The following is a 21,738-nucleotide window of genomic DNA, read 5'->3' on the forward strand; positions in this document are numbered from 1 at the left end:
ATGTCAGATTCCCTGTTTTATAAATAAACCACAAAGTGTATGTCTAGCTTTACAGTTGTGCTAAAATGGGGTATAAATTCTTTGAGGGGTTGTTTTAAAATTCAAAATGAACAGAGATCTTGGTAAATGTTTCTGAAACACACAGTGTAAATCCTGCATCTGATCCAATGAATGTTCCTGCGTGTCACAGTACCCCCCTAATTCCCCCCTGGTGGGCCCGCTTACTGTTATTGCCGTTTTAAGAGCCAGTGGCGTCTAAGCTGAGCCACAGCTGGTGATACCGATATATCACAACATAGCCATCCAAATCCCATCATATCCTGACATCATCAGAGAGACTAGGTGGGTACAACACATACAAATATAAAAAAGCGGTCTTGTAAAGCATGACGGAGGTGTGTGGCGTCATTATATACGTGTGATTTCTATGTGACGGTGTTTTTATCTGTGTCCCACTTTTTGTCTGCACACATTGGTAGGGCAGTGCGCAGCGGTAAAATTTAGTAGCCTGGAGTGACCAATCAGAATATTTCTTTTACTGGTCTGACTACTGTTAACTAATTCCGATTGGTTGGTGTTGGTTACTGAAATTTGCAGATCCCTATTGCTCTTTGCATGGTGGAATAGAATGAGGCAGATAAGATGGATAAGACTCAATCCAATGCTACATGGGCTGTTCTGCATAACCGCCGCTATTTTTAGGAACTGTATTTTCCAGCTCTCATTGCTAAAAACAACATTGTTACCTCAAAGTGAATAGCTTGTGATTGGTGTATATTATTATCTTCTATTATCTACAAGTGTGTATATAAAAAATATTCATGCACACACACAGGAATATATTATGTTTTTTTTTTTAATGTATATATCATGTATAGATTCAGATATTAACGTATAAAAGCATTGCTGACCTGATCACTGTGTTGCACATTGCCTGTGCTTAGAACACAGCTGTGGGAGGGGCCCAACAACCCCACCCACTACAGGCTGCCTCAAGAAAGTGAATGGAGGGGGCGGATACCAGACCAGTCATCCGGCACAAGGAGACAGAGCAGCAGTGACTGGTCTGTATTACAGGAAGCTTGTGTACAGAGCAAGCTTCTCTCTAGAATAGTGTACAGATCTGATAGTAATACACCACGCAAAAATATAATTCAAGAAAGAATACTCATTCCTTGAATTTAGCTTTAGCTTCGCACATATGTCAGATGACTTTTGTGTAAAAATCTGACATGTGTACAGCAGTCCCGACATAGTAGATTGATAAATTACCAATTGGGAATAACTGCTGTGCAGTCTTATGGAAGAGAATACAGCAGGATGCCACTCGCTTGTCCTCCCATCTCCTTTCCAGCAGAATAGAATGATGAATGTTCCTTCATCTATCACTGAAAACGAAAGACCATTTCCAATGGCAATATACACATGGATAAATAATGATCACCACTGGAAGTTGCTACTTTGCTACCCTAAATCATGGTAAAACTTAGAATAGACTACCCAATAGGATAATAGAAGCAGAATTTTAATGATGATCCCGGGCAGAATGACCCATGTGACCTTATGTACTCAATATTCATATAAGTTGGAGTTGTTCTCACTGCTATAAAATTTGTATTGGATATATTTATTGTACAATGCGGAAAGTTCACAGATTTAATGCAATAAATGTATACAATTTCATTACAGGAGGGGAGGCAAGTGCTGACTTTTTTCCCAAAGCTAGCGCTGACTTTTATAGAGGATCTCAATGCCTGTGGCCGTGCCATCTATCAACTCCGATTCTGGTAAGTTGTTGGTTATTTTACAGATTCTATAATGCGCGCTTATAAATGTGCCAACTGTATATTGCCACCCATTAAATGCAACAGGTTTTCCTAAATGCTTTCCCTCTTTCCCCATTCATAAAAATTAATCTGAACATGAATAAGGGTTTCCTTGGTTAAAACACCTGTATTTCCAGCATTCACAGGTTGTAGAAGGTGTGAAGGATGCAGCTTCAGAAAAGGCTCCACACAACTGGCGCTACACCTTATTAACCAGCTGTGTACTTAGAATACAGAGGGATCTACCTCTCTCCTCCTTTCTAATAGGCTTTTCATTGAGACTTCAATTTTATATGATTTTAGGATAGCTGTGGGGCATAGTGAGGTGCAAACTTGCCACTGCATCAGGGCCCCAAATCTTCCTCAGCCAGCCGCCCCGGTAGGCAAAATGGGCCATCTCTTGTTTCAAACAATGGCAATGAGAAGCAGAACAATAAACCAATCAGGTATCCTGCAAAGCTGGGAGCATGCTGATAGAAGGAGAAAAAAAAAGTAGGAATGATGGCTTTGTCTGCAGCTTATTTCTTTATCCAGTCTCAGACTAGTGAAGGGGCTGTAAGGAAAAGTTAAACAGCACAGAAGTATTCTCTGGTAGAGAATAAAATACTGCCCATGAAACATATAGACCTTGAAGAAGCTCTTCACCACGAAATATCAGATTTACTGCTTTATAAATAGCTCCCTTTATTTGTATACCTTGAAATTAGATATATATACTGCTTGGCAGTGCTTGTAGGTTATATGAATTTATGGAGGGTAGGTTATACTTTAAGGGTAAAAGTTATGTACTAACTTATTATGTTCTGTTTATGGTAAGTTATGTTCTAGAGCAGAGATTCTGAACCAAGGTTCCTCCAGAGGTTTCAAGGTTGAGTTTGGCTGATTGACCTTCCATGTGATAGTAACCATTTTTGTTACTTAGTATGTCACTTAGTAAAAGTTCTGTGTGGGGGGCGTTCTTTTCAATGACCACCAGTGTAGGCTGTATTTTTTTCCATTGACCAACTATGGTTTTAGCAGAGATTAGAAAATTTTTTCAAGGTTTCCTCTAAAAGGTTGAGAAAATTATTATTATTATTAATGTTAATAAACAGGATTTATATAGCGCCAACATATTACAGAGCGCTGTACATTAAATAGGGAAAATTGAGTAAGTAACAAGGGTTACATGACTTATACTTTGCAATAGTATAGTTGTAGTACTAGTTCCCTGTCTGACTGCAGCTTCTGAACTTTCACAGTAACTAGAACAGAACAAACCTGTAAGATAAAGGTCAGAGTAAAGTCATATTTCCAGGTGAGTTTCTCATAAACTGTTGAAGCTGTTGGATATGCATGCCAGCCAAGCAAGTAGAATCTTCCAATGAACGTCAACTGGAGCCACCATTTTTTAGATGTCCTTAAGAAGAAAGGAGTGGTCGTAAGTAGCCTAGATCATGCCTATTAGTACAAGTTTCCATTATGTACGTAATAATTGTTAGAGATAGATGGTAATTGATGACATGAAGTACTGTAATGGGATCCACATCTGTACGTGACAGTGTTTCTTAGTCAGAGATCCTCCAAAGGTTGCTAGAGGTTCCTTAAACAATAAGCAGTTTTAATCAGCAGTTGCCAACCTTTTGGACCTCAAGGATCGAAACTAAATTCATAATGTTAAATCCTGGGGACCATTAATATGATGATAAATACATTTGTAAATTAATGATCTTCCTAATGGTGCCTGACGAGGACGGTGGAGGCTCATTGATCAGCTCACGGTTAAATAAAGTATTACTATTGTTACTATTATCATTAGTTGCATTATCTTTGGTATTACTAAAGAAATGCAAAATATTTGTTTGCTTTTTCTCACTCAAATAATGTCCAAATTTTTTTTGTGGACCACCAAAATCTTTTCTACGGACCACTGGTTGGCGACCACTGGTTTAAATGACACCAATGGTCTTTTTGGCTATCTGTAAGGATGACATTCTTCACAATGGCCAGCAATGTAAGAGGAATTCTTCCTACTGACCACCACACCAATGTATGTGAGCTGTGGATATAGTGATTATAGCAAGGGATCCCTACGACCTGAAAGCTAATTCAAGAGTTAAAGGGCTACTCTTTGCTGCTAAATGCCCCATTCCTATGTTCCCAGTGCGATCCGTATAATGGCACCCAATCACCGTCATGTACTTTATATATCTCCTAATAAATCTGGAGCAAGCACAAAGCTTGCCCATGCCCTTCCTCACAATTCCCTCTTCTCACATCTTTTATTAGCTATTTTTTAGGCTTCCTGTCTCATCCCACCGCTCCCCATCCATAATTTGGCATATTATTATCTCAGCAATACCCTCTGCCTGTTCCTGTGATCATGTCACACTATAAAGCCTCTCTATGTGACACAACCTCCCCCCTCCATTCCTTTCCTCTTTCTCTTTTTGTGGATGGAAGGTGGGGCTGGCAGCACATATTAATACATCTGCCCTAGTTACATCAGTGTGAGCCATGTACATTGCCCTTGTGTTCCGTAACGTATGGTAACTGCATACACAACACCATGGTACGATATCAACAGAACCGGTTCTCTTTATTACCTGTGCACGGCTGATACTTCCTACATAATATTTTATTTTATAAACCTTTATGACCTTTAGGATCTTTTTGGTTCATTTAGGCTTGCACAGTGCACGTGTTTTAGCTTTGGGTTTTATGGTAAAAAAAGAAGTATATACACGGTGTATGGTATGGACTATGTACAGCACTGCGTAATATATTAGAGCTATATAAACACGTTAATAATAAATATTATATACCTAGTAATAAATTCTATCATTATATACATTGGAAATGTATTACGTGAAAGCTGATTGCGCCTATCGATGGGTAACATGACCTCCATCAATGTACACCTTATATCACCAGGATGGGTTACCTTCGGTGTTGTACGTTATGTATTTTGAACACATAGCCAAACATAGACCTATGATATCATGACGTGGTGAAAAGTAGGTCAGCAATATGGCAGTATAATAATACTCCTGTAGTTTTAGCCGGTGAAGGGTTAACCCAGCCAGCATCATGGCTGGTACCCATCCTGTGTAATCCTCCGGTTACCATGGAAACTAGCGAGCGATGCTCCAAGCACCAAGCCTTAAAGGGGGCTTTGATGAAAGGGGAAGGAGGATGGTGGGCTATGCTTGCTGTATTGCAGGAAACCCACCGCTTCCTCCCTGACTTTCCCTTCTGTAGTATGCACACTTTTTGGCCCTGACCAATGGAGACGTAGCATGCCTCTTGCCCTGTGTTTCTATTGGTTGAAATATCTTCGCTGGGTTTTATCTTTAACCCCTTGATGGCTGCTGTGGATGTATTTGATGGCTTTTCTAACCACGAGCTAGCTTGATTCTGTCACTGTGACTTTCCATCTCTCTCCATTGCCCTGATCCAAACCTAGAAGGACAGGGATGGGCGTAGAAAGTACCAGCAGAAGCAGAATGGTAGTGGGAATGGACTAAAGTCAGATCAGTAAGAGGGAATTACAGACGAGACACTATGAGCAGCTCCGAGCTGTCTAAAGATTCTACAGAGGAGTCTCATCTACACCTAGAAGGTAATTTTATTTTTGTACGAACGTTCATTAGATATTACATATGCAGAAACTACTAATCATGCTTGTGAAAAGATTCCACTGGTAGTAACTTATTTGACCTGACAGTTGGCAATTCTATATGAATCTCTGCCGTGGGAACCAGTAGGGTGGCCAAAAGGTGGGGTAGCTATTTGAGGAATTGTTGGTGCAGTTAGGCTTTGACAATATTTTAGGTTGGTTTTACACCTGTGCCATGCGTTACATACAGATCTTAACGTAAATTACGCCGTACGTTGACGTCCTTTACGTTAAGGCAGCTCATTAATTTTAAATGGGCTGCTGAAACACCTTCCTGACACAGAAAATGACACCCTTTTCCTGGGATTGAGTGTTGCTGCAATACAAAGGTGTGAAGCTGGTAAAGTTATATCATTTTTCCCATCTCTGCAATGCTGAACTCCTCCAGGCAACCACTTTCAGCATCATTTGAAGGAATTTGCTTTGAGACCTGAGCTTAAACCTATTGAACACCTTTGGGATTATTTCAGGCCTTTTTGCAAGCCAAGTCTTCTTGGCCCACAACAGTAGACCTTGACCTCACAAGTGCTCTTTTGACTGAATGAGCCTAAATGCCCATAGATACTCTTAAAAATCTCAAGCAAAGCCCTCTCAGAAAAGTGAAGGATGGTATAGTCTCAAAGAATGGTCAACTCCACCTCAATGACAATGGTTTTACAATAGACTGTCCAACCAAATCATATAGGTGTGATGGAGCCCACCAACATTTTGCCATTGAGTGTTCTTGCAGTGACTTAAATGTTTCTAATTTTCTCTGTCTTGCAGCCATGCAGCAAGTCCTGCAACCGTTCTCTGATCTTCCACCTTCCTCTGATCTGGATTTGATCTTCCTCAAAGGTATCATGGAAAGTCCTACGGTAAGTAAAAAGGGTATAATGTACAGTAAATACTTTGAAGAAGGCAGATATTATATGGAAGCAATAGGTTATGCTGAGATAAATGTGCATCTAGTCCCGGACTGGAAAATCTGGCATTTGCCAAAAGAACTATAATTTTCTGTGAAAAGCTGTGCCATTGTGTGGATGAATATTCATTCCTATCATTATTCACAATTACCAGGGAGATCTATACACACATTTTAATGGAGTCACACCCACCTGCTGTCTTTTAAATAAATGGTAGACACCCTAGGGCCAATGATTTGTGGTTGATTAACTTTGGCCTCCTTTAATGGGTGCCAGTGGACCCTGGCCAAGCATTGAGTTTAAAATGATATTGGGATAGGCATGGTTCAAACATCATAGTTCTGGAATAAACATTTAATGGAATAAATGTCCAAACCACAGAAATCCATGACATTTTGAAAGGGAACCGAGGAAGGTAAACAGTGCCATGTTCAGGAATTCCATTCGAACAAACCTGGTGAGGTGCTCTTTGGATTCCAACTAGCATGGATTTAGCACAATTGCTACAAAGAAATAAAAACTCACTGGTTGGTTTCACTTGGGATTGCACTGCCTAAAATCCTATTTGTATTTGAAAAAGATATCAACTACTTAACGGTTTCCTGGTTTCTCACCAACTACTGTTTTGTTCTTTATGAATCCATTTATTCTTTTTTAACCTTTTATTACTAATTTCTCGCTGCAGTCTCATGAGCGGATTGAGGAAACCCGGTTGGAAGCTGTGAGAGAGAATAATCTGCAGCTGGTCCAGGAGATCCTTCAAGATCTGCAGACTGCGGTCAGGGAACCCAGTGGTGCAGCTGCTGAGCTGCAGAAGATCCTCCAAGAGCCACATTTCCAGGTAGCACAAACATTCTGTTCTCCTTACTATTGATTCCCACATATACTTATGGTGGTCAAACATGGCACTTAATCATAGCACAGCCCGGACATGGTTCTGGAAAGTCAATAATTTAAATTTTCATACATTTATATATTTTTTCTATTAAATTCTATGTTTTCAAATCTATAGGTGCAACAGTGGAAGACTGAACTACATATACATGACAATTAATTGACTGTAATGAACTGTTTTATTTGTTTTTATCTTCTTCTTCTATAGTCTCTTTTACAAACTCATGACTCTGTGGCATCTAAAAACTATGAGACACCTCCACCAAGTCCACTTTTGGATCCTACCTTGAGCAACCAGCCAGTTCCACCTGATGCTGTGCGTATGGTGGGTGTCAGGAAAAACGCGGGGGAACATTTGGTAAGCTCAATTCTGCTCAATTTTATGGCTGCTATTACTTTTCTATTGATGCTTAGTATTCTTTCATTTCTTCCACCAGGGTGTGACTTTTCGTGTAGAGGGTGGTGAGCTGGTCATTGCACGCATTCTGCATGGTGGTGTTATAGATCAGCAAGGTCTTCTACATGTAGGAGATGTCATACGGGAAGTAAATGGACGGGAGGTTGGGAATGACCCTCAAGCTCTACAAGAGATGTTGAGGGAGGCCAGTGGAAGCGTGGTGCTCAAAATACTCCCGAGCTACCAGGAGCAGCATCCTCTAAGACAGGTACACAGCAGAAGATCAGACGTACATACAGTGAGGATTTGGTACATGCCATATAAAAAATGCAATAGATGGGGAACTCAGTGTTTCTTACATTTTTATTGTATTAAGTACCTGATACTACCATCTGAAGATCTTACAGTCCATGCCTATTTAAAAACATTCTATGGAAATTAAGGCTCATTATACCATAACATACTAAAACAAATCACTTTTTGTAGGTGTTTGTAAAGTGTCACTTCAGCTACGACCCTTCGAATGACAGTCTGATCCCATGCAAAGAGGCAGGGTTGGCTTTCCGGGCAGGAGACCTCCTACAGATTGTCAACCAGGAAGACCCTAACTGGTGGCAGGTCAGTACCAACCATTATTCATCTATAGGCTTTTCCTTTGTACATGTTAAACTACCTATACACCTTAGGTGGCTCTCATATGTTATCATTTCAAAAAAAAAAAAAGAAGTTAAAATTATGAGAAGGATTTTTTGCAAGAAATGTTGCAGATTCGGGATCACATGCAATATTGGACCTTCCGTGAAGGCCATAAAAATAAGTTTAGCTACCAGATGTGTCATTATCATATGCAGTTATTTTCTAGAGAGTAGGACATTTGTTATACCAACAGCTCTGATCATTCTGTATCATAATGCAAATAGGAACATTATTAATGTTGCCCATTGGTCTAGTATTGTGGCGTATCCAAAGTCCCCAAGACAGGCAGATATCTCCTTGTCAGTCATTGTATGGTTCACATATTCCATATATGAAATACAGGACCTCCTTCCTTTATGTGTCAAATGACAAGGATGTACTCTGAACCTGGATATATAAAAAAGTTTAACCTTCACTGTTTGAAAGGCCTTAGAAATATAAATTCATCTTCCACTGTGTCTAGTTCTAGCCAACTTAATAGATTGCTCCAAAAATAAATAAGTATGATTCATTTTTGGATATGTTTCTAAATGTATGAAAGATAACACAGTAGATTGCCAATCCAAATATCCAGAGGATCAGGAAGGAAGTTTTTCTAGTGCAACAAATTTAATCGGCCTTTTAATCTTCTAGCTTATTAAACTGAAGGTTAAACTTTGTAAAGATGCACAGTGTTTTAATTTTGTTAACTTTTGGTTGAACTCAATGGACATGTGCAACAACAAAACTTTTTTGATGTATATGAACTTTTTTTTTGCACTCTTTCTTATGTCCAGGCTTGTCTCGTGAAAGGTGGCTCTGCAGGTCTCATTCCCAGCCAACTATTGGAGGAGAAGAGAAAAGCATTTGTTAAAAGAGATGGTGAGCTGACCCCAAACTCTAGTGAGTAACCTTACACTTCTGCTTTAATGCAGTTTGAGCACACTGGGCCTTTGAAGTAAGGTTACTAAAGCAGCAGTAAAATACTGGATAAAAACCAATTAAACTTTCCGTGGTTTAAAGGTTACTCATTTGTTGTGCACTTTGCTTTTCACACAATTTAAGTTGAACTCCAGGGAGATTTATAACACAGTTATGTGCTGATTGCAGACAAACTAAGTTTCAATGAATCTAGATATATATGAATAGAGCATCACTTAGGGCTCGAAATGGCAAAGGGCAGCCATTGTAGCCAATCTTCTTCTATTGTGCACATGTGGTGACAACAAGCACAATTAGTTAATAAACACATGCATGGTATATTTTTATATCTACCCCTGGAGATCAACTTGGGTTGCTGCATCATCTCTTTTTACATTTCCCCAAGTCTTGTGAATTAGATCCAGTCTGCCTTAGATCCTGTCTTTTATCAGCCATAGAACCTGTACCATTCATTTGTGTCCAGAGTTGGGTTGTCAACTTATGTTGGCAATTAATGATAGTTCATGACTATACCATTGTAAAACTGTGTTTATCTGCATACAATCTTTTTACATTCATCTTCCATTGTGTTAAAATAGTAAAACTAATAATAATAAAAATGTATGGATCTGATTTTTCTGACAAATTGTTGGTCTTGATAGGTGCTCTTTGTGGAAGTATCGGAGGCAAGAAAAAAAAGAGAATTATGTACGTAACCACCAAAAATGCAGGTAAAAACCCTAGAACTTAAAATTATTTCATCTCTTAGAAGTCATATCTCATCTCATCAATTCTTTAAATGGGTCAGTCCACCTAAACCTGGCCAATTAATTTTAATCCTATCAGTCCCTTCCCGTCCCTGAAAGGACCTTTTATTTTAACATTTCATTTTCATGGCTATAAAGACACACAGTAGAGTCAATTTTTATAAAAGAAGACTGACCTTTGTGAAAGAAAATCAGGGAATCTCATTAAAACCCAAACAAAAGTCTTTATTTGCAAAATATGTCCTTGATGGTTTTAGAATGTATGTAGAACATTGATTTAGCTCAAATAATGTCCACCATAAGTCTGGGTTTGTTCTAATGTAAAAACGGAGCATGTAAAGGGTCACGCTTGTTTCTTGTCCTACAGAGTTTGACCGCCATGAGCTTCTCATATATGAAGAAGTAGCAAAGATGCCCCCATTCAGGAGAAAGACCCTCATACTTATTGGTGCCCAAGGTGTTGGTAGGAGAAGCCTGAAGAACAAGCTGCTGACTTCTGACCCATTGCGATATGGCACCACAACACCATGTAAGTATTTGGAGGCCCAAATCTGCTGATACATTGCAACATTCAGTATGTATAGCCTCAGGAGACTATAATAGGTTCACTTTTGTAGATTATTTTGTGAAGGGAGCATCATAACCAGCCTAAAAGAGAATTATTATTAGGATTTTGACCAGGGGCATATGGAGAACCCACTTATGGAGAACCCAGCAACACTTCATTTTTTAGTTTACCAGCTAAAAGTAGTCTGTAGCTTCAATAAGCTCAAAGCTAGTAGTAATAAACCAAGAGGGGAATCAGATCATATTCTTCACCTATCAAGAATCAAACTCTTCACCTATGCTGGTATAAACCGGATTGAATGGGGCTTTGCTTCCAATTCCTATGAACTCACCACCACTCATGAAGTCAACACAGTTTTACCACATTAGTAAGTGTACTATAGAGAAATGATGACTGTTAATACTCAGCGATCTATTGATCTAATACAGATACCTCTCGGAAGAGGAAAGAAGGAGAGTGGGATGGTCAGTCGTACATCTTTGTGTCACGCGCAGAGATGGAACAAGACATAAAAGCTGCCCGCTATCTGGAGCATGGTGAATATGAGGGCAATTTGTATGGCACAAAGATAAGTTCCATACAGGAGGTGGTGGCATCAGGAAAGATGTGTGTTCTGGATGTCAACCCACAGGTGAGAAATACAAAAAGTTATAACCATTCTCTAACTCACAGCCTGTCTGGCATTTTCTACAAATAGAAGATCCTCTTAGTGAAGGGATTGGTCATTGTATGTAAATGTTTTTATTACTTAAAAAGCTGCCAGCATAGTCTCTCTCCATCTCTCGCTCTCTCTCTCTATCTCAGTGGATGTATGATGCTCTCTGACTTCTGGATTTTTCTATAGGCAGTCAAAGTCCTCAGGACGGCAGAGTTTGTGCCATATGTTGTGTTCATTGGAGCTCCAGATTTCCAGACCTTAAAAGCCAATAACCAGGCAGCAGTTCATGCCGGTCTCACAGCAAAGCAACTGTCTGTAAGTGGTGATCTAATTATCTTCTAATGCACTAAGCAATGTATATAGGTTTTTATGGTGCCTGCCACACCTGACTGTGACATAGGGTTGTTTAAATATTGGCTCAGACCACCAATATAAGAGCCCACTTACACCCAGAGCGCTGCATACACGATAATGAGAATTATAAACTAATTTTAATGCATTAGAACAGTGGTAGCCAACCTTTTCGGACCTGGGGACCACTAAACTTACAGGCTCTGGACCGCAAATGCACAGGGAGCTATGTGTCACTCAAAGGGGAAGAAACTTTCCCCGGAGTGACGTCAAGATGCCAGAACCAGCCCACTCTCTCATCGAAGGGTCCAAGCCTGCAATAGAAGGGTGGATGGGTTGTGTCCAAAAACACAGCCCACCTACCGCCTTGAGCTTGCGATGTGTACGGGGGACATGGTCTGCGGCTTAGGCCCCGATGCACTGGCCAGAGCTGCGGACCACCGAAATTTTCTTCACCAGTTGATGACCGCTGCATTAGAACAGACAAATTGGTATTTTATTCTATTGCAATGCCCCACAATGCTCCACTATGCATTGTAGTGTGCTACAACACTTCTGTGTTGGTTAAGCATTGGGGTGAATTATTAGGATTGCCAATTCCGTGTTTAGTCAAGACCATTCTCCACAGCACTGCCAACTCCCCACTCCAGTTCTAATGTAATTAAATGGATTTCACCTTTTACCAACTTGCAATAGTGGGAGCGATCCCCAGAAAAAAAAAACAGCTTTATTTATTTTAGAATGTTGGTTGTGCTGGTTAATAGGTGAACAACAATATTCCAGATAAATTATCAATATCAGGGTCATGCACCCATCAAACAATGTATAGCCGGTTTAAACTGTAAACTGGTATAAACATAAAAGAGCATAAAAAATAGAGGACTCCACCAAGGGTTACACAGTAGCATTTGGGAATTAGGTATATTCTGGCTAACTCACAAACTTTAGTGACAGGTTTATAAAATTTTAATCCTATGCTTTTTTAAAATAAAAGTTTGTTCATCTCTGATCAGTTATCTGGTGTGGCCATATTTGTCCATATTTGCAAGATAATTTCAGGCAGTTGGATCTATTTGTTTTTGTTATGTAATTCTTCGTCATTTCTGTTCTTTTCCTACAGGATGGGGAGCTCCTACGCATCGTGGAGGAAAGTGAACGACTCCAGCAAGCCTATGGTCATTACTTTGACCTTAGCCTGGTGAACTCTGATCTGGATAAAAGTTTCCAAGAGCTGCAGGTGGCCCTTGAGAAACTGCGCACGGAGCCCCAGTGGGTTCCTGTAAGCTGGGTCTACTAGATGACTGAATGTCCTCGTATTACCTCTAGGATCTCAGAACCAGACAGCAGTGTATGAAACGTGAACAGACATCACAGAGTACAACTTGGATGTTCCCTTTCCCTATATTTCTTGTCTTATAGTTTATTCTATACAACTACTCAGTCAGTTGTTATCGTGCATTTTTGAACATGTATTTCTTCTAAACCTCTTGTTGGTAATCTTATGTTTCTCCAATCCACCTGCCTATTAACTGAGTTTGTTAAAGGCTGATAAACTGTATACCAAGAATCCTCTAAAAAGCAAGTGCACAGAAGGGACCTATATATATATAAATTTAAAAAATAGAAGGGAAGAGGTCTATATGAATTTCCAGTAGACCTATTGTAATTTCCATGCCCATCAGCACAGAGGTCACAAAACCCAGTAGCTAGTCCCTTGCCTATATGGCCAGCACTGAATAGAACCAAAAGCAGTATTTTGTTTGAATAGGGTTCGCATTTGGGCCTTCTAGACAACATTAATTTGGGGTGTCCAATGCCAGTCCTGGAGGGCCAGAATTCATTAACATTTTTCGTATTTCAGTGTGGGTAATAAAGAGTCAGAAATAAATTGCTTATATAGAAATGCTGGCCTGTAATAACTGGATTTTGACACTAGCCCACTATATTTAAAGGGAATACAAGTAAACCATTACTTTTTACCTCTTGTGCATACAATTTCATGCTACATATAGTTTTCATCTTCTAGTTCTTGGTTGTGTGTTAAAAATCATCAACCACATAAATATGAAAAGTTCTTAAAAACTTGTAAAATGTAGCAATTCAATGTATTCTATAACAATCATCTGTTACAGTATTATCAGGAACAAGCAGAGCATGCTAGGAGTTGTAGTTTGCCTATCAACTTATGATCTTTCATGTCACCCAAGGCAGCAAATTGTTAAACACCTATTTGTAAGTACCATATTTTCTCCCAGTGTTTTCCTTTAGAATTGTGTCGTAGTCTGAAATATGTAGACCTATGCGGATTGGAAAATATTATCCAACATGGTCGAGATGTTGGAACAATGGTGGGATTTAATGGAGATATGAAAGGTGTTTAGGTATGGATGAATAGTTTTGGCTGTATAGAATAGTATCTAGTAACATGATACTCTTTTTTTGTCAAAAGTAACGAATCATATTATTTATTTTCCATCTCCAACTAAAGTGAGGAGGGAACCAATGAAGATTCTGGTTGCATCAAAAGATGTTCTCCCTATGAGGTTTTACTAAATAGGTTAGGTTAAAGAGGTAGGAAAAATTGAATAGGTTGGGGGCTCCCTGGGTGAAGAAATATAGGGACACACAGAACACGTTTAATCAACAAAGATATAATTTTCTTTGTCCTCTTGGTATTTAGAATACTAAATAGAAAGAAGGAAAAGAATAGTAATCCACAAAGTATTAAGGTCAAGATGTTGTTGTTTAAGGGTGAATTATAAACAGACTTAATGGATATTATTGGGTTAAACAGGAACATCATTTATTACAAAAAGCCCAAGCCAACAATCTTATGGGACCTGGAGAACCAGACAGCCGCTATAAAAAATACTAACTGATGGTGGCAACCCCAGTTGGACCAAGATAATGGAGAATGAGCCCTTAGACTGATTGCCTCTATGGGGTAATAGGTATGTTTTTGTGTATGGACTTGCCAATGGCAACTTGGGTAAAATCAGCTTTTAAAGACTTTTGTACAGGAAGATATAAATGCTATTGTCAGTGAATGTTGGGAAGTAAATTATTTTGTATATACACAGAAATTATTATTTATAGAGAGTCTATACATATATTTATTCATGTTTAAAATTGATTAGCTCCACATTGTTGTATTGGTTATAAGAAATATTATAAAGTAAATTGTGAAGTAGACCAGGCTATAAGATCCTTGTCCTTCTAAGTAACAGATATATAGCTTTACACCCGATGGCCACAGATCTGGTAAGCACTTGGGAGCACTCCCATTGGCTGGCGATTGTTAGGGAGTGCACCCTACTGCACAATGACCGCTGGTTGATGGGTGCAGGGTGACAACCAGGTAAATGATCAATATCATGTAGATAGTTTACACTGGTCCTGCACCCATCCACCAGTGTATGTTCAACTTTATCCTACTATATATTAAACTTGTGCAGATGGTTTTCCCATTAAATTTCCTTACAGGGATATTAAAGGTGTTTTTTGGAGTATTGAGGCTGAACTGTGTTTTATGCTGAAAATATTTCTAAAAGCAAAGTACCGAAAGTATTATGACCAGCATTTCAAGCTATTTTGGTGAATGTGAATAACTGAACCACCTAAAGGGCTCTGAACCCTCAGATAGACCAATACCTCAATTCAGCATTTTTTTTTTAATTACCTATATAAGTGAGTACCTTTGTTTTGATTAGTTTTAGAATACTTACTTCATGTTATAGAATACAATCGAGGAAGTCTGAATATGCTATACTAGGCAGCGTTACCTCTAAACTGGAAGAAAACCACTGGGCTTGCCATTCGGGTACCCAACAACTACAAAAGCCAGTAGGTGAAGTGAGCAGACAACTTGTATCTGAAATATTAGTTATATATCTATCTCAGTTAAATATCTAATATATATATATTAGAGTTCATACGAAGACTATCTTGTTACTTGACTGCCGAACAATTATTCAAAAGAAGTTGTTGGCTTGTTTTCCAAAGTATGGGAGCATTTGTTGGGGGTTCAGTGATATTTGAATTGTCTCAGTTTTAAATTTTAAAATGTTAAGGCTTATCTATTCTGACCAGATCTTCATTTGCCAACAAGACTGATGGGCCAGACATGCCAAAATGATACCTGTTTGTGTTCTATATAGCAACCAATAGAGTTTCTTATTGCAGCTTAAATATGATAGGCCAACATTTGTGACATTTAACCCTGTCTTGTTTCCCTGAGATACAGATATACTAGTACTATGGAAAAACATTTGTACATAACTATTTAGGGTACATTATGTAAATCCTATGTAGCATTTGGGGGCAGTAATGCAATTTCAAACAATTTTAATACCATCTCATGCTTTATGTACCCCCCCCACAACTCTCACCTCTCACAGTCATTTATGTTCTGTTTTAAATAATTCCAGATGTATTTCAGCTTTAGGAAATATACTGTAGTGTTCTGGGGCCTTTTGTAGCTAGAACTGTTTTGTCTATTAACCTGTGATCTCTACAGCATAACACTGCCAAATAGAAATACTTTCTTTAAATATATCACACCAGTGTGTAACTAGTGTGTCCTCTTTGTGATATCCTTGTGTTTGTTCTCTTCATTTTTGATTTTAAATAAAAATATTATATATGGAGAAATAGTTTTCTTGTGGTAATGTGTATTAAGGTGCAAAACACAAAACAGCAGTCTTACTGTAATAATAACTGTATACACTAGCTTTGTGGTGCATTGTGATGTATTGAATTAGTGGTGCGTGGCAGTAATCCAGGCAAACAATTGATGTGTCTCAGATATTATTGGTTAATCTAGATGACTGCCATTGTGGTGCACATCAATATGCCCCTATATTGATGGTTTATTTGGATGACCACTGTTGTGGTGCATGGTGGTAATCCAGGTAAAGATCAATGTGTCCTTGATATTGATGGTTTATCTGGATGACTGTCATGGTGGTGCATAGTGGTAGTCCACATAAAACTTAAATGTGCCCCTGATATTGATGGCTTATCTGGATGACCACCATTGTGGCGTATGTTGTTGATCTAAGAATAGGATTTATATGTCCCTGATATTGATAGGTTATCAGGATTACTTCTATTGTGGTTCATGGTGGTAATATAGGTAAAAGATTATTGTGCCCCCTATATAAATGGTTTGGATGACCTTGGTAAGACTGAACGCCCTGGCAGGTGATGCAAGATTACCTGGGGCACTGAGTTCAAGTGTACCCTGGTCTTCACCAGAGCTCCCTGCAAGGGGGAATGGGCCAGTGACCCAAGTTGCCACCGAATTTCTTCGGGCTCTTCCCACCAGGAGTGAGTGGAACAGGGGGCTCCAGTGTAGCGACAGCCAAGAGCGGGTACTGGGTAGGATGCTATAGGAAAGACAGATTGAGGTCAGAGCAGGCAGCAGGAAAGTGTGGTTCAGGTCCAAGCAGGTAGTTGAGTCTAGGTGTCCCAATATCGTCAGGTACCCCATGAAGATGTACCAGCTCCCTGAAGAAGACCTCAGTAGAAGTCACTGCTGATGAGGTGCCTTTCATAGGCAGAAAATAGGCCATCCTTGTGAGTCCATCATCAACTACAAAAATGGAGGTGTAACCCTTAAAGGGAGGCAGATCCACAATGAAGTCCATTGAGAGCATACTCTATGGGCAGGTGAGAATGGTCATGGCAGGGCTCTTGTCCTAATACATAGTACTGAACTGAACCTCATGTACGGAGATCTTCAACTTGGAGATCCGCCTACAAAGGTCTTCCAGTGGAGCGCTATCTCCAGGAGCCTGCATATTTCTGGTTGGATCCTTTTGTTAGGGCTGTGTTCCCAGACAGGATCACCTGGGGCGTGGGGTCAGGTCAGGGTAGTTGTGGTCAGGAATCCAAAAAGGCACAATGTGGCGAGGTATAGCTGAGTAAGTCTCAGGTAGCAAAGCTAAGGATACAGCAACTAGAGCCTGATGCAGCCAATAGCAGGACAAGATTGAAACCAGGAACTACTCTGCTGATTGGCTGCTGCACATACTCTAAAATCCCCTTCAGCTGTGCACAGCCTCAGAGTAAGTGCAGGGGATGCTACGACTCTGCACAGCTAAAGGGAGGCTAGGGATGCTGAAAGCTGCTGGACAGATGATCAGGTGCTGAATAGTGGTAACCAATGTGTCCTTAATAATAATAATTTATCTTGATGACTGCCATTGTGGTGCACATAGTGCATGGTGGTAACCATGGTGGTAAAGGATCAATGTGTCCCTCAAATTGATGGTTTATCCAGATGCAATTGTGGTGCGTAGTGGTAATCCAGGTAAAAGATCAACATGTCCCTGATATTGATGATTTATCTGGAGGACCACCACTAAATGTAATGTATGTTGGTAACCCAAGTATGTGATACTGATGTTTTCCAGTATGTGAACCCTCAACAAAACATTGATCTAAAGCTTGCTGAAATTCCAGCCAGGAACCAGGCACATAAAGTGCTATAAAAACTGAACAGAGAGTGTGAAACTCCCCAGTGGAAACACATCCATAAAAACCTGACAGTGGTTCATATACTTCTTTATTCTATGCAGAACAAAAAAAAAAACATTGTGTATAGACACAAAATAAAATCCCCACTGAAGCTAACCTGTCACCTCCACACAGCATATTCAACCCTTTTCTCCTGTGAGCAAAAGGATTTGGCTTAGCTGGAATTTAGACGAAAAGCTCCTGAACATACTGTCATGTGTTTAGGATTAGTTAAAAAAGGCAGAAAAACTAGATGTGTATAGTGTTCCATTTATAGTAAAATGCTCTAATACCTACATATTACAGCGCTCCTTTATTTTTGTTCCAACATTCCTAATTTTTAGATCCCATAGGGATACTACTGTACAGTGTTAAAGGGTATGTAAACCCTAACATTGAACTTCTCCTATTTGGTCTCAATTGATCTGGTACATATACTATTAAATGTGCATTGTAAGGTATAAAACAATGTTGATCTTGTTGAAGATGTTGTGAGCTAATAACTTTGTCTATACTCTTTTATTGCATTTTTATCAGTTAAATTTTTCTCTGTTCTCTCTGTAGAATATGGACAACCTCTTTGCATGAGATAAATAAAAAGTGTACAGCAGGGTACAGAACTAACAGAATCCTAACAGAGCTGCCAGCCAATCTAAAACTTAATGAAAAATTTTGGGTTAGAGATAAACTTTAGATGTCTCCACACTTGCAAAAAACTTTTTTTTTTGTGGCCATTAAGTACATATAGAGAAATGTCTGTAATATCAGCTATATATATAGGGGAGTGGCTTTTCAAGCAATTCCACTGGATTTGCAGAGATAAGAAAGAACCTTTGTACCATTTAATTCCAAACATTTGCAGGAACATACAATGTTCAGCTTGTACGGGAGATGTGAGAGTTCTGGCTGTGTGATATTTTCTCCTAAAGTTTGTGTATTCTGGATATAGGAATATTTATTATCCTTGTAATGTGTAGGACAATACCTGGTGCAGAGTATAACTGCAGATCTTCTGTGCTTCAAGGGCACTAAATATCTCCAGCTTGTGGTTGGAATTGGCAAACCCTGTAATGGCACTGTGGACAGTGTGTGTACTATTGGTTATACCGGTGCTGCTCCTGTATTTGATTTTATGGTTTTATAATGGATGGGGCAGTCTGTTTCGGGAAGATTTTGTTCAACCGCCCAAACCCCTAATCACTGACAAGAGGAGCAGAGACAAAGTACTTAAGCAAGGTAAGTGTGCCACTTCTTTCCCATTGGAGTAGCCATAGATGTCCTGTAATGCTATGACTAAGACCACCAATGTATGACATTAAAGCTTTGGGATGCAGTACCCTGCAGTCATCTGAATTACCCATCTGCCTTGAAATCCCAGAAGGAGGTCTCACTATCTGTTTTACTTATTGTTTACAGTTATACTACTTTTTCCATTTAATTTACAATATAAGCTCCGCAGCAGAATCAGTAGCACAAAAAGAACTTGGTTGCAGACTGTTCAGTGCACATAACAGAGTGGTGCAAAGTGTAGAGTTTAGCAATATACGGGGTAAAGTGCTGTGGAGTATAGAATGTATGACACAGTAGACAAAGTAGAATGGTGTAGATTATACAACATGCAGTAGAGTGTATTGGGTTAGGTGGTGTGTATAGAATGTATAGTGTGGAGTGGAGTAGAGTAGAGAGAGAAAGTACAGCACAGTATAAAGAGTAGATCAGTGTTATGTATGGAATGTCCAGCAAAGTGTACAAAATCAAGGTGTTTGGAGATTAGTATACATTTTGGCATTGCAAGCTACTATTTTTTTTTTATAAAGTCAATTTTCAATACACCTAATGCCAGGCAATATTCTTGTATAGAAATGTAATATGGGCTTGCTGGCCCGTTGATAAGTATTTATGTTTGTCTTTGTCTAGTGTAGGTTTCTCCCAAGACAAAATCCCTTCAAACCTGGATGTGGTAGTGATTGGCAGCGGTGCTGGGGGACTGACAGCAGCTACTGCCCTTGCTAAGGCTGGTAAAAAAGTTCTCGTACTGGAGCAGCATGACCAGGCTGGAGGAAGCTGTCACACTTTCCAAGAACATGGATACGAGTTTGATGTTGGTGAGTATGTGCTTCAAAGATGTATAAAGGTTGCAGATATTTGCAATATATGTATTTGACCAGTCTAGATTATCGTACTGGGGCAGATGCAGTCATCAGACAAACATCCACCAACTGGGAAGCCATGTCTTGGTCTGGTCCAGTGCTAGGGACCAAATCCAATGGCTTAGAATACCAAAAAAATAAAAAATATTTGGGGTTTTCCTACTAATCAGATATCTTGGCCATTCTATAACATTATATTGGAAGTAGCATGATGTAAGACGTAAGGCTTATCCTTGCAAGAAGCACGCTAATGTAGGCTATCATGAGCTTGTAAGACACATGTTTTCTCTTTCTATTGATGGAATATTAGATATTTACGTATCTAGTGGATATTTGAGATGTAGATTTGGTTTCAAGGAAAGCACAGGACTTGCTAAAAAATGTGGATCTTATAAAAGTCATCTGTATAGGTAAAATAATTCCTGAATTGTCTCTTATGGTCCAGGTCTGCACTACGTGGGCCAGATGCATGAAGGTGGAATGCTACGAGTGGTCATGGATCAGTTAACTGAAGGACAACTTCAGTGGAATCTCCTTGGGTCTCAGTATGATACTATCAAGATAGGCCACAAGGTCTATCGACTGCATGCAGGAAAAGTTGAATTCCTCGAGACTCTGAAAAAGCAGTTCCCCGGGGAAGACGAATCTATTGAAAAATTTGTTGCCATGATGAAGGTGAGGAAATGGAACAATAGACATTTTAGATTCAGTCTCTGTGCCAAAATACTAGAATCACATGAACTTTCTCCATGATAACCCTGAGAAATGGCACTGTGAGGGAACATTAGGACAGAAGGGGGAAGACCTTATTATTCTATTTTGGCTTTTTCAAGTGGTGGTGATGGAGAGGTAGTGTTCTTGACCAAATGTGTTGGTTGACCAAATGACTTGGTTGGTTGCGATGGATCTTAAGACATACTGTACTGCCAATGAGCTAACAATTCTGTGCCATGTTTCTGTTGGTAGACAGCGGTTCGTCACGTGCCTCTGGTGGCAATGCTAAAGATAATGCCTGAGTGGGTGGCCCTTCTTCTTGTGCGGTCCGGTCTTCTCCATTGGTTATCCCCAGTATTTCGACTTGCAGAGTCCAGTCACCAGGATGTGATTAGCAGGTTGACCAATAATAAAGATCTGCAGACTGTCTTCAGCTATCTCTTCTATGGTAAGTGTTGGGGACAAGAAATAATTCCAATAAGAGCTCATGCCCAATCCATTAGGAAACTGAAAAGACCTTTATTACTGCCTAACCTTAAGTACAGCCAGTAAAGTTTCATATAACCTTTTTTATGTAAAAGTGACCTTATCATAATTCATTTACTGACATTCAGATTACGGAACTGATAAAGCAATTAGTAATGATAAGGAATGACACTTTGTTCCTTCAATCCAAAGGAACAGTTTGTCCCTGTTTGCACTCAGCCCTGATGCAAACCATTGAGCTGGCTCTTA

General features: G+C 39.4%; 2 protein-coding genes across 4 annotated transcripts in view; both read left to right on the forward strand.

Annotated features, from left to right (window-relative positions):
• Positions 1–235: 235 nt before the first annotated feature.
• On the forward strand, positions 236–16,261 carry MPP2 (MAGUK p55 scaffold protein 2). Of its 3 annotated transcripts, XM_072414672.1 has the most exons (13): positions 236–342; positions 1,690–1,787; positions 6,250–6,341; positions 7,075–7,230; positions 7,492–7,641; positions 7,721–7,948; positions 8,167–8,298; positions 9,153–9,258; positions 9,939–10,007; positions 10,411–10,572; positions 11,040–11,242; positions 11,456–11,584; positions 12,741–16,261. In XM_072414672.1, the coding sequence occupies exons 2-13, from the start codon at positions 1,751–1,753 to the stop codon at positions 12,915–12,917; spliced, it is 1,641 nt and encodes a 546-aa protein (XP_072270773.1). In that variant the 5' UTR covers positions 236–342; positions 1,690–1,750; the 3' UTR covers positions 12,918–16,261. The 3 variants fall into 3 exon arrangements, with proteins under 3 accessions (XP_072270773.1, XP_072270771.1, XP_072270772.1); XM_072414670.1 differs by lacking the exons at positions 236–342; positions 1,690–1,787 and adding an exon at positions 5,111–5,427; XM_072414671.1 differs by lacking the exons at positions 236–342; positions 1,690–1,787 and adding an exon at positions 5,113–5,427 and having other exon boundaries at positions 9,153–9,237.
• Positions 16,262–18,727: 2,466 nt separating this feature from the next.
• LOC140333191 (all-trans-retinol 13,14-reductase-like) overlaps positions 18,728–21,738 on the forward strand; it is a 9,299-nt gene continuing 6,288 nt past the window's right edge. The window contains exons 1-4 of the mRNA XM_072414691.1: positions 18,728–19,375; positions 20,062–20,244; positions 20,735–20,964; positions 21,256–21,451. Coding sequence (XP_072270792.1) covers positions 19,210–19,375; positions 20,062–20,244; positions 20,735–20,964; positions 21,256–21,451 — 775 coding nt within the window. The 5' untranslated portion in view covers positions 18,728–19,209. The remainder of the gene's footprint in view (positions 19,376–20,061; positions 20,245–20,734; positions 20,965–21,255; positions 21,452–21,738) is intronic.

Source organism: Pyxicephalus adspersus, chromosome 6 (genome assembly GCF_032062135.1).
Source record: "Pyxicephalus adspersus chromosome 6, UCB_Pads_2.0, whole genome shotgun sequence".
Classification (NCBI taxonomy): Eukaryota; Metazoa; Chordata; class Amphibia; order Anura; family Pyxicephalidae; genus Pyxicephalus; species Pyxicephalus adspersus.

Excerpts from the sequence above, each read along its gene's own strand:
- MPP2 (XM_072414670.1), top strand. The coding sequence starts at position 5,370 with ATGAGCAGCTCCGAGCTGTCTAAAGATTCTACAGAGGAGTCTCATCTA. Across the intron at positions 5,428-6,249 it reads GTCTCATCTACACCTAGAAG|CCATGCAGCAAGTCCTGCAA; the intron begins GTAATTTTATTT and ends TCTGTCTTGCAG. Across the intron at positions 9,259-9,938 it reads TGAGCTGACCCCAAACTCTA|GTGCTCTTTGTGGAAGTATC; the intron begins GTGAGTAACCTT and ends TGGTCTTGATAG.